Source organism: Fundulus heteroclitus, chromosome 16 (genome assembly GCF_011125445.2).
Source record: "Fundulus heteroclitus isolate FHET01 chromosome 16, MU-UCD_Fhet_4.1, whole genome shotgun sequence".
NCBI classification, from domain to species: Eukaryota; Metazoa; Chordata; class Actinopteri; order Cyprinodontiformes; family Fundulidae; genus Fundulus; species Fundulus heteroclitus.
The window spans coordinates 21,906,815-21,920,002 of NC_046376.1; the positions used below are offsets into that span (position 1 = coordinate 21,906,815).

General features: G+C 40.2%; 1 protein-coding gene and 1 long non-coding RNA gene across 4 annotated transcripts in view; one reads left to right on the forward strand and one right to left on the reverse strand.

Annotated features, from left to right (window-relative positions):
* The window catches only part of tex2 (testis expressed 2), a 37,698-nt gene extending 27,257 nt beyond the window's left edge, over positions 1–10,441 (forward strand). For 2 of the 3 annotated variants that reach the window (XM_036148072.1, XM_036148071.1), the window contains 6 exons: positions 85–184; positions 1,776–1,896; positions 3,496–3,618; positions 3,907–4,116; positions 5,368–5,488; positions 6,001–10,441. In XM_036148072.1, the coding sequence (XP_036003965.1) occupies positions 85–184; positions 1,776–1,896; positions 3,496–3,618; positions 3,907–4,116; positions 5,368–5,488; positions 6,001–6,147 (822 nt within the window). In that variant the 3' untranslated portion in view covers positions 6,148–10,441. The remainder of the gene's footprint in view (positions 1–84; positions 185–1,775; positions 1,897–3,495; positions 3,619–3,906; positions 4,117–5,367; positions 5,489–6,000) is intronic. The other variant, XM_036148073.1, reaches the window with a different exon arrangement.
* Positions 10,442–11,869: 1,428 nt separating this feature from the next.
* LOC105921354 lies at positions 11,870–13,180 on the reverse strand. Its single transcript, XR_002427460.2, has 3 exons — positions 12,945–13,180; positions 12,736–12,769; positions 11,870–12,655 (listed from the first exon to the last, which is right to left on the reverse strand). It is a non-coding gene; the product is annotated as an uncharacterized LOC105921354 (long non-coding RNA).
* Positions 13,181–13,188: the final 8 nt, after the last annotated feature.

The window sequence follows — 13,188 nt, forward strand, 5'->3', positions numbered from 1 at the left end:
TGACTGATTAATTGATTGACTGCAAATTACATTCATGTCTGTTTTTCATCTCTTAATCCCCAAATCCGACGTGCCGTGCTTCAGCTGCCATACGTAATGAACGAGCTGACTTTGACAGAGCTGGACATGGGATTCTCAGTTCCTAAGATCCTCCGTGCCTCCAAACCATCAGTGGACCACCAAGGTAGGGAGGAATGTAGAGCAGATGCCGTACCTTTCGAAAGTATTCACGCCCTTGAACTTTTTCACCTTTTTTTTTATTTGTCCTTGCAATTCAAAACATTAATAGTTTTAATATACTTTCCCTTTCCAAAAACTTTAATTTTGGTCCAAATTTTGATCCATTATTCACACATCTGCTGTGTCCTTCATGGCTTGCTTACTTATTGCCGTATTTGGGGAGTGTATGACCAATAGTTATCCCGTCAACAGATTTTATTACCTGAGCTCTTAATCTCTGCGGCCTTTCCAAAGGTACCATGGGCCTCTTGGCTGCCTCTACAATTACTGCTCTCTTTGCCTGGTTTATTAGCGTAGGTGGACACCCATGTCTTGCCAGGGCTACAGTTGTATTATCTTTTCATTTTCGGGTGTTCTAATATATTCTGAGCTTGGGATATTGTTTTATAACCTAACGATCTGCTTCAAACTTCTCAACAACTTTCTCCCTGCTGTGTTTCTTGGTCGTCGTGATGCTGTTTGTTCATTAATGTTCTTTAACAAGCCTCTGAGGCCTTCACAGAATAGCTGGATATATACTGAGATAAAAGCACACACAGGTTGCCCTTTATTAATTAATCTGAGTTCAACTGGATCCTATTTAGGGATCTGGTGGGAAATGGGGCTGAATATATACTCACGCCAGGAGTTTCAGATTTTTATTTTTGAACTCCATTTTGGTGTTCATTGAATTTTGCTGCAGTAATGTGATAAAACGAGGAAAATTTTAAGTGGTAGGAAAGTTGTGTTTTCCCCAAATTTTAGGATTCTCTTTTTTTTTTTCTTACTCTTGATCTCTGTGGATTAAGACGTCCTTCCTCCTCTGCAGCCCTTCCTGTTGGTTTGCTGTGCACTATAAAGCCACAGTAATTAAACTTCACATCTCGGATCTCCCTCCTGATCCATTTCCTGAAACGCCGACTCCCCCTGCCACCCTCAGCCACAGTCATGAGTAATAAATGGAGTTTCACGTATCTGTGCCAACAGCATTATCAGTAAAGATTTATCCAAATGTTGCAAACATAAAGGTTGCGTTGAGTTCAGTTAAGGGGAAGACTCTGTAGGGATTTAGCAACTTGGTTTCATTTTAGCCTAATTTCCACACTGCCTACAATGCTGAGTGCAGGGCGGATCGCCGGAGAATCCAATTTAACCCGGTTTATGAAACATTTCCTGTGTTTTGTCTCAATCATCATGCGTGCGCTTACAGAACCAAACTGAGAAAACAAAAAGCAGGAAGATGAGCTGAAGCAAATAAATAACCGATCTGCTGCAGAAACTAGGACTCACAGAGCAAGCAGCAGGGGTATTAAATGTGAATCATTATCTCCCCCCCCCCCCCCCCCACCTAACGATTGATGTGATGCCTAGGAGCTGGCATTTTCTCTGTTTGCAAGAGTATAGGTCATCCTCCTGCCACATCTGTTGAGGGCCTCGCGCCAGTTCCACATCAGATAGAAGAGCCTCTTTGATTTTTAAGGAGCAACCACAGGAAAGCTTTCTCCATCTGACAAAGACTTGTTGGTTTTCTGTGTCTCCCCTTGCTCTCTGTCCAGGTCTTTGGTTTGATCTGGAAGTCTCCTACGCGGGCTCGTTCCTCATGACACTGGAAACCAAGCTGAACCTGGCCCGCCTGGGGAAAGAAGGCGAAGGACTCGGGGAGCAAGGGAAAGAATGGTGAGAATTTGACTTGTGTTTAGTATATTTGTTTCTCAATTATTATTTTTTTAACCTTTTATTCTCAAACCTTTTAAACTTTTAAACTGGACACCGTTCCAACCACAAACTTCAATCTGTTTTACTGGGATTTTATGTGATGGACAAACAAAGCAGTGCACAGCTGTGAAATGGAACTAAAATTTGACAGGATTTATATCATTTCCAGCAACAACAACAACAACAAACAATCTGGAAAAAAAAAAACATGCCATTTACATGTATTTATCCCCGTTTACTCTAAAACTCTTTAATAAAAGCAGTTGCGACTAACTGCATTCAGAAGTCAGCCACTTAGTAAATAACTGATGAGATCCGCAGCTCATATGCAATAATCTGTACGGGACAACTATTGGTCGAATGTGGTCTTTATGGCGGAGAGACAAAAAGAAAGCTACCGTTGAAGCAAAACCACAGGAAGTCCCATGTGCAGTTTGCTACAAGCATTAAAGGGGACATGGCAAATATGTGGGAAGAAAAAGTGCTCTGGGCAGATGAGACCAAAACTGTACTTTGTGTGGCCGATTTATATAAAACGGTAAATGAAGCAAAGAACAAAAACCGGCAATGGCCGTATCATGCTGTGGGGCTGCTTTTCTTCAGCAGGGACATGTGGTGACGCCGGTCAGAGTTAATGGGGGAAAAACGGAAGGGAAATACAACGTGATCAACCTTGGGTGGAGATTCCCCTCCCAGCAGCGCAGCAACCCTAAGCATCCAGCCACATTCAGGCGTTAGAGCTGCGCAGTCGAGCTGTAGACCCGAATCCAGATGAGAATCTGTGGCAGGAGTTTCAAACTGCTGCCGGCAGATGTTCTCCATTCAAGCTGATGGAGCTTGGGCTACTTTGCATAAAATAACTGCCCGTTATTTCAGTTTCTAGACCAACAAGGTTAGTAGAGACTTACCCTTACGAAAACAAATGCATGCCACACTTTTTTTTTTTTTTTTTTATCTTCCATTTCACATTTTTGCACCACTTTGTGCTGGCCTGTAGCATTAAATCACATAATAAATTGGAGCATGTGACTATAGAGACAAAATGGGTAAAGTAGAAGTGATGCATACTTTTGCACAGTATTTGTTTTGTTTTTTTTTGTGCATAACTCACAATCAGTGATGAGGCCCTAAATAAAACATTTAAACTGTCTTTAAACTGGGTGCAAACTTGGCAGACCTGCGTATATACGGCCATTTAGATGTTGTGTGTTTTTTTTCATCATTCCTACCCTTATTGTGTTGATTCTTCTTCCTCCTCCTCCTCCTTTCTGTGTACACTAATCCCCTCTTTCGGACGCCTACACTAATGGATTTGTCCAATGAATGGTGAGTTTGGGAATGGATGCCTACAACTGCCTGTCAATGAAAGAATGTGATTTTTTTTTTTCCTGGACATTTCAGACATTTATACTATGGATCAGTGGAGTTTTAGCTCCTGGGATTTTATTTTAGTTGCAGTTCATTAAACAGAAATGGGTCATGTCCAAAACTGTTCTGTGCCGCCAAGCTATCATGGCCTGACCTTCAAACAGTCACTGTGCGTTTGTGCTGCTGCAACAGGCCCAGGCCACGGACGTACTGTCTGGCCGACAGCGATGAGGAGTCATCCAGTGCTGGCTCATCAGATGAGGAGGATCCCCCGGAACTGCTCAGTGACAAGCCTAGCCTGCCCGCGTCGGAGGGGTGAGTGAGGTTCTCTTTTTTACGGCGATGCGGGCAACGATCTGAACCGAAACTGCTCGGATTCAGATAAACGCCGAGCACGGCAGGTCCCGTCTACCTACTCAGCCCCACAGGTTTGAAGGTTTTACTGCTGATTTAATGCATCACCCACTCACCTCCCCATCACTATCGTGGGTGCTGAGTAGCAGGAGATGCTGTTATGAATAAATGATGAACCTGACTCACTCCTTTTTTTCCCCCCTCCTCCTCCTCCTCCTCCTTCTCTGTTTCCATCCTCTGCTCCTGTAGCTACGTAGGAGGCCACAGACCGAGCAAGATCATGCGCTTTGTGGACAAGATCGCCAAGTCCAAGTACTTCCAGAAGGCAACCGAGACCGAGTTTATCAAGAAGAAGATGGAGGAGGTTTCCAATACGCCCCTCCTGCTCACCGTGGAGGTGCAAGAGTGCAGGGGGACACTGGCTGTCAACATCCCACCTCCCCCTACGGACAGGATATGGTACGTTCAGGAGCACACCAAACCTGGGATTTTGTGAGCAGTACATGGGCAGGAACGCTGGCATAAGAACCTAATACTGCGCCCTCTGCTGGACACCTGTAGGCATGCATACATTCACAAAACATGACTGAATAGTAAATAAAGTTTATCTAAGAAATAAAGAGAGATGTTTACATCTGATAATATCTTTATGAATGCTGTTCTATATACTGTAAGTACAAAAAAAGAGAACTGTAGTTTTTTGAACCGTGTTTCTATTGCCTAATAAGGTTCTATTATTTTATAACAATAATTTCTTCATAGGTTGTTTGTCTGGTATGCTTGTAGCTGCATTTGCTTGCAAAAGTATTCATACCTCTTGAACCTTTGCACATGTTGTAACATTACAGCGATCAATTTCAGTAGATTTCATTTAATTGAGTAGTATCCATGATCGTTAATCACAAAAGCAGCCCAATTAGCCCATGGTAGTCCTCTGATAGAGCTAAGGAGATTCCCAGCTTAGTTGGTACAATCTAGCCACAATCTCTGCAGATTTCCTTGTGCACACCATCCCCACAGTGAAAGACTTAGACTTAGACAAACTTTATTGTCATTTTGTATGTACAGAGTGCATACATAATGAAATTTCGTTGCATACAGCTTACTACAATGCAATGAGATTGCAATTGAAATAAAATAACATTACAATATAAAGCGCAAGAGTGTACAGTGCAGGATAAAAACTTTTTTTTTTTAAAAAGTGTGCAGAAGAATGTTCCACCATGTTTATAGTGCAAAAATAGTGGTGGCAACATTATGCTGTGGGGATTCATTACAGGGACAGGAAGACAGGTAAAATTTGATGGGAAAGTGGATAGAGATAAACACAGGGGAGACCTGGAAGAAAACCTATTATTGCCTGCAAAAGACATGAGAGTAGGTCAGAGGGTCTCCCCTTTCAACTGCGTTTCACTTCATTATTATACTCAACGTTCTGCTGATAGTTCATAACATTTTTGATAAAAGTCAAGAGTTCTGTGGTTGTAATGTGAATGAATTGTGGAAAAAACTGAAACAATATGAATACTTTTACAAAACAGAACACAGCAACTTTCCTTACAAAATCTTACAAAATCCTTACAAAATCTTTACAGGCTAAAGATTTAATGGGCAATCCACAACTATCGTTAGCGGTCAGAGGTCTGACAACCTGAAGATTTTGTTGATAGCTTGTGGCAAGAAAATTACGTACGTCTTCTTGATGTTCAGGTACGGTTTCCGGAGTCCTCCCCACCTGGAGCTGAAGGCAAGACCCAAACTGGGTGAGAGGGAGGTCACTCTGGTTCATGTCACAGAGTGGATCGAGAAGAAGTTGGATCAGGAGTTTCAGGTAATCAAAACAATTTTTTTTCCGAGCCTGAAAGGCCAGATGTGTAGTTCAAAGGGACAAAAAGAATGGCTCCTGAGATGTTTATAAGGATTTAGGTGAGGATTCAGTCGTGGCAAGCCATCTATAGAAGCATTTAAAAGCTGTATGTGTCTGTCTTTACCAAAAATCGTAACCAGATTACTGATGTTCCCGGGTGTATGAATGCAAACAGCTCAGGGTCTCTGTTAGGTTCACCACATGTCTATTTATCTCTGCCCGACTCCTCCAGGGCTGTTATTATGTACCTTCCCCCTTCAATCAGGACTCTAGTAAAATATAGCACTGCGCTGCACATGGTTATCAGTTGTGTATGACTGTATACATCTGGTTTTTAACAAAAGCAACCATTTAGTGCCTGTTTGATTTTAGAAGCAACAAAAACAGGATTGGGAACAGATACGTTTTTTCAGGTTTTTGTCGATTCTTTTCTACAAAAATATATATTGACGGCAACTTTCTTTCTTCCCCTGCAGAAAATATTTGTAATGCCAAACATGGATGACATATGGTTACCCATAATGCACTCTGCCATGGACATGCGCTCAAACGCCAACTTGACTGTGACAAACGATGCCTTGAAGGATCCAGAGCCGGAGGAGTCTGAGGTCTCCGATGCATGAGAGGTGCTGTTCAAAATGTGCAACGGCTGGCATTTCATGACCTGGCGATACAAGGCGGACAAGACGTCTGTCAGAAACCGAAGGTGCAGCCGCAGCCTCCAGCCAGCTCTACGGTCGTTTTCTCTGTATTTCATCCGTTCCATTTTTTTTTTGTACCGATAGTAGACTGCTAGCAGTCAAAAAAAAATAACACATTCAAAAAGCTGGAAGATTGAGGTGGTGAGCTCTCTCTTATTCTTAAGTCAATCACAAGAGGAGGATGTGAGAAATGATGTGACCATATAATTTTTACTTTTCATTATGTTTATCTGACGTCTAATATTGGTTCTGTCTGATGGAACGCGGTTCATGGGTCAAGATAAAATACAGCGACCTCCACAATTACTGGCACATTAAGTTTTTGGATCAGTGTTTTGAAACCTCCAGTGAGTCCTCCCACACTATCCCAAGTTTCCCTATGATAGAGAAATGACACAAAAGCGGTCCGTGTATTTTAACCTCTTTTCAAAATGGGAAACACTGGAAAACATGCCATTTAAAGGAGCAATAAGTGATTTTTTACCACCCAGTGGGGCTTGAGCACAGTCTGTAAACCAAAACAAGACGTGTATGAAGCCATGCCTCTATCTACCTTCACTCCTGCTGCAACCCGACATCCATTTTCCCCTTCTCAACCGTCGCCTCGTTTAAGCATATTTGCAAAGGATAAATACACAGCAAAATAGTTTTGATCCACTGGCCGTGCTCTCTGCCATTTTGTGCCTACGCAACGCTACTCTGACGGTGGCATTTTACGAGCAGGGAGGGGCTAAGCCCTGAGTGGCAGCTGTTTACATGCACGTGCAGCCAGCCCGGCTATGTAAACAAAAGACTGGAGAACAACACAGAGAGATGATGTGTGGCGTCATACCATAGTCCATCTAAAAAGATAAATTTAGTTCTTGACAAAACAATAGTTTAGTTCTTTGCATCTAAAACTGACATTTCACTTATTGCTGCTTTAAGTATAATGCATGTATGTGTTGATGTTCATAACTAAAGAAATGGCTGCAGATAAATTGCAACTTTGCTAAATTTCTCTATCTACAATCAGCTTAATATTTTAAAAGTTTAAAACAACAAGGACTGCTACAGATGTGGCTGGACGAGGATATTTCTTTTCTTGCCACGACCCACAGAGCAGGATTGTAAAATAGGTTAAAGAAAATCTCCAAAACTGCAACAAATAGTGCCATCCTTTGGTCACCATGGCTCCGTAGTAACCATTTGACCCCATGTAGATGTTAGCCAGTTGTTTCGGATGAAGCCTTTCCTGTCCTGCCATAACAGACATTATTATCATGTGGAGTTAGCTGAAAATTAATGTTTCGCTATGATGAGACTTTTTCGCCAGGAAAAACTCCAGGTAGTCTTGGTATGAAATAAAAGATGAAAATCTGCCAATGCACCTCCTGCTTGCTGTTAAGCAAGGGGTAGGATACAGCATGTGATGCTGTGGGCCCCATTTCCCTTCTAAAGGCGCTTATAACTGTAAATACCAAGAGATTTTCTATAAGAATCCGGTGCACTCTGCTAAAAAAGTGAAAATGGTCCGTTATGCTCTTCTGACAATAGGATGTCACTCAGGTGAGGACAAAGTGACGCCCTATTGGCTAAAATTGTTTGCACAGTATTAACAAAAGAGCAAGAAATCAGTGTCTAGGGACACTAGGGAAATACTTTTCTCCACTGCCCAAACAATAAATGTACTAAAATTGAACTTTTTTTATTTTTTCCATTATATTGCACTTCTGCAATAGAATTTAATTATTTAATGTCTTTTTATGTTATTACCAGTAAATGTGGAGGGCACTGTAACTCAACAAATAGCCATTCTGAGTCGGCTAGAGGAACCTTAATACCTGTGATGTGTAGCTGTACCTAACATAATAGTTGGACAGTGTTAACCTTCTCTGTGAAGTTGCTAAATGAGTGTCTTATTGTTGCTGTTATGAGGATTAGCTAAAACTGTGGCCAGTGATTAAGACTTTGGGTTAAAAAAAAAAACATTACCCAATCAAGGACACAGTGGATCTCAAAAATGCACCAAAGAGTTAAGATTTTGTGATGTAAAAAATATTCCACCTTTTATTTAACATCTATTCTGTACAATTACACTGCCGTGAAATCTCCTGGGAGGTAAAATGCCAATAAATAAATAAATAAATAAAACCACAACCTGGTTACAAAAGTGTACAACCCTTAAATGAATACTTTGTTGTGGTCCATTGTGATCTAATCACAACATTTGGTCTACTTTAGTACACATTTAATGTCGATATAGTGAATCTGATTAGAGTCCAGACGTTCAGCCGCCCCAGTAGGGTTTCCCCCTATATTTACTCATTTGCATCCTTTAGCCACAATTTTAGCCTGAACAGTAACAGTCAGAAGACCGGTAGAAAAAAATAATCTCACTACTTTATCTGCAACCATGGCAAAGCAAAGACAAATGTCAATAAATGGGGAAACATGGAGTAACGCTGAAAGAAACTGGACATTTTTATTAGACACCAAAGCAGGAGTTTCTGCCCAGGATTAGTTTTCCCCTCCATATTGAACTACGCTGTAAGATAACAGCTAGCTTTGCCAAAACATCTCCTAAAACCCCGTAAGATATTACGCTGTGATCTGTTGAAACCCAACTCAAATTAATTCCAAAAGCTGTTTTGGCACAAAAGCAACACACCGTATACACAAATTAACAGCATACCCACGGTGAAGCATGGTGGTGGCGGCATTATGCTCTGGAGTTGCTTTTTCTGCAGATGAAATTGCCTTTGTTGTCAGGTTGAATGAAATCATGAACAGTTTTGCATATCAGTCAGTCTTGATCCAAAACGTCAAGCCTGCTAGAAAGCTAAAGACGAGAAGGGATTCTATTTATCAGCATCATAGTGAGTGCAAGTATATGTGCAAAACGACTTCATCAGATGGAAATGTAAGTTTTGGAGAAGCCAGAGTCTAAATCTGACGGACGGTTATGCGTGCTCACCTGTAAGAACTCTGGACTACAGATGTACTCACAAACACAATTTCGAGAAGTTTTGCAAGGTAGAGATGGTACCATTTGAGGATGTGGTTTAACTGACTCCTACAAAGAGGACTGAAATCTCTAGTTAAATCAAAAGCCTCATCAACGTAGTGTTAGTGTCAGGATGTGCAAACTTATGCAACCACGTTATTGCATTTTCTTAAGTTACACATAACCCCCCTGGAGTTATTGGTTTGTGTTTCAGTGGAAGTGCAAAATGATAAATGTCACATCAAAGGTTAAAAATAAGGTTGGAGATTGTTTATCTTGGTCTCTTTTTATTTTTACATCACAAAAACCTGGCATTTCAAATGTGGGTGTATGTTATTTAGACCCACAGAACTTCTCATACCATCAACTTTTACCAGCCAGTCACTTTGCTGCCTGGCCCATAAATGCAAAATGGTTCATAAATGGTTAGGAAACAGCGGCCCGTTAAAATCCATCATGCTGTCATACAGCATGTGTGCTGGTTCTATGAAATGACACTATCTGCAATGTTTAAAACTACGTCTGGAATTGATTAAAGTAATAATTTTCTATTTGTATTGCCAAAGGGAATATAGAAGGTGGAAAAAAATAAAATAAAGCAATGCTCATGTCGAGGTGACGCACAGCCAGTGTTTTATCAGCCGCAGCTGGAAATGAGGATGAATCAGAGTGAGACGCTTTCTGTGCAGCAGGAAGTGGGAAACCCTCAAAGGCAGCAACACCTCGACCTGGAATTTGTAGTTGTAATAAAATTACTTTTATTAATTAAAGCAGCATCCTGGATATTAGCCATATTTAATGTTGTCAGCGGTCATACAGCTAAAGAATGAAGTTTTGTTGAATCATTTTGTTGCTGTTCTGTTGTGTTAAAAGAGCAGCGCCACCAATAATCTAACCATGGGAACTTTTCCTGTCTGCTTCAGAGGTGACTTTGTGTTTTCTATGTTCAGATAGGTGTGCGTTGGCTAGTGTATGAGGCAGAAAGTGCCTTTGAGATAATCAAACATTCCTTCATAATGAGCCACCTCGTTTCTTGCATTGGTTATTGACCTGTTCTTGTGCCATCGCTGTCTGTCAAGACATGCCAGTTGTTTTCCCACCTTTCTTTGCTGTTCATTTGCACAGTGATGAAGATATCAGGCTATTCTGTTCGGTATTCTTGCAAAAAAAAAAAAAAAATGATGTTACTGTTCTGTCTATTGTGGATCAATAAAAACAATTTACTTGAAATGAAAACTCTGTATGTCTTGTTTTTGGCCCACAGACACAAAAAAAGCAACACGATTCAAGATATCCCCCCAAGCTTGGGAGACCGAGGTGTGTCATCACACGATTCATGTGGATACAAGGATTGAAAAAATGAGCAAAAATTCTAATCTGTTTTCTCTTAATGCTCTGCGTAACATCAAATGGTTCAGCGTCCCCGAAATTATTTCAACCTAAAACACTTCTGAACAATTGATAAAATAATGGCTGCTACATTTCCAGTCATCGGTTTCTAAAAGTATTTTAATGTCAACGTTTTTCATTAAGCAAAAACAAGTAATTCTTGCAATCAGACAAAAACAATAACTTAGAAAAATGTGTAAATGCAAAGCTTAAAAAACAAAAATGCTTGTATGAAATGACATGCCATACATACAACACAATTTACCACAAAGAACTGCTAAAAATAAGTATTACCATAATAGTGGACATGTACTATAGAATGATACCCATACTCTCAACATGTCCTACTTTAGGATTTTAATAAACGAGACACAAATGCATACATTTGACCTTATTGTATATGTCGTCTAGTCAAAAATATTCATGCAGCTCCTCTAATATTTGAAAAGCAATGTAATGTGGCTGGAAATTTTGACTACTTCTATAGGCAGAACTGTTCATTTAAACCAAGTCCCACCTGGACATGAATTTTGATGCAGGAAGGCAGTTACCCAAGCTGCTTAAAAGCTCTGAATTCAGAAAACCATTCATATATAGAGTGAAAGGTGCATAAGAACTTAAGTCGATTTTTTTTTTTTTTTGCATTCGGGATTTCCTGTGTCCTGGATGATTAAGAAGCTTCACTAGCATTTTGGGCTAACTTCAAGGCTTTCCAGAAGCTTAACTTGAAATCTATCTAATCCAATCCGCCAGTTTGTAAAGGTTTTTGGTTTCACCTTCCTGATTGAATTCCCAACTGTGTGACACAAATTATCCCTCTCAGATGAAAGAAAATTTGGTGGTAGATTCAAGAACTGCCAATGATAGCGTTTTCAATTGGAAAACACTAAAAAATAGCACTGTGAGAAACAAGTTCAATGTCAACCTGGCTAAAAAAAGGCTACCAAACCAGAAGCCCTGATCTAAAGTCCACACCATGAAGCATGCAGCTGCTTATGATGAAAAAAATTGTTATCCAAGAACTCAAGCATGCTGGTGGCAGCATCATGCTGTTCCTGATAAATTGCACAAAGCAGATAAAATGAGGGACTTCCCCAGAAAACGGGCTGGAACTTAGGGCACCATTAGGTTTCCCAAACGGACAAAGACACCAAGTACACAGAGCTGTCTGGAAAATGGATGAAGTAACCTTGTGTCACGACATCTTTGTCATTTTGATCCAAATGTAAGTTTCACGGAGTGAGCAATGGACAGAAAATGCATGTGGGGCATTTCATTATTCATCAGAACTTTGATATGACGGCAAGTATACTTTTGACATTTAGTGATCAGTTATTTATTGGATAACTGAACAGAGGAAAACACCGATTTGTTCAAAGTATTTAAAACCCAAAATTGGAGGAATGCAAGGACGTAATCTTTAAACTGCCTCAAATCCGCTATAGTTGTTTGTTGCAATATAAGGTTTAGACTCAAAACTTTCCCAGACTCCAAATCTACAAACTGGTGTGAAAGATTAGTCCTCATCTTATTTTAGATTTTAACAAGATGTATTAATTTGACCAAAGTAGGAAAAATATAGGCCATCATGAAGAGTTCTGATCTTTGCTCCCTTGAGTTAAGTTTAAATTTCCACAAATAAGCTTAATTCTATCACAGACACTATTAAATAGTCCTGGTTCTTTAGACATTCTATTTAAGACTCCTAGATTTACATTGCCAATCAATCATTCCAAAAACAATTTTCCATCTGTACAGACCATTTATTTACATTTGTGTCTTGCTTTAAAAGAGCATCTCAGTAGAAAATTCCAAGAAACTCCAGTTATGACAAGACTTTATTTAATCTAGCACTTATTTTGAGCTTAGGAACTGGCTAAGGAAGGGGCCATTCCAGTTCAAAAAGTGCAAAAACAGGCTGAAATGAATCAAAAGTCAGACAAATGGTAGGCAGGAATGTTTATTTTATTATGAACATACACGGTTTAGCAATATACAACAATGGAAACCTGTTCAAATTCAAGACCAGTCACCTTCCTTTTGATGAGCCACAACCTATAACAAGAAACAAAAAAAAAGTTAAAACACCAAAACATGGTAAAATGGTTAATGAAAGTAAATGATTATGTACTTACCATGTTACTGCTGAAATCCACGTGGGCCCAGCTCCTGCAACCATACAGATTACTTTTAGTGTTTTCAATCATCAGGTATACAGCCTCTATTATTATGAGTCATGTCAGATGTTAAAGGTTAACTTCATAAATATATCAGAAGTCTAACACGCATGGTATCATCCTTCATGTTCATAGTTTAACCCCAGTAATTTAAGCGAAATTCTCACCTTCACGTTTCACGGCCGAGCCACGCTGCTGCCACGTGAGCTGCTCGTGCTCATTTTTCAAAGCGCGCGCGTGTCATTTCTTCTCACTTGCATTCAGGTTGTTTTTCACTTTTACTGCTCAATGTGAAGGCAAACAGCTGCACAACACGCATATTTAACCTCAGCTTTCACAAACCGACCGCTTTAGCCTAAACGAGAAAGGGTGGCGACCGCACCGACCATCCCGGTAGAGTAAAATGTCTCC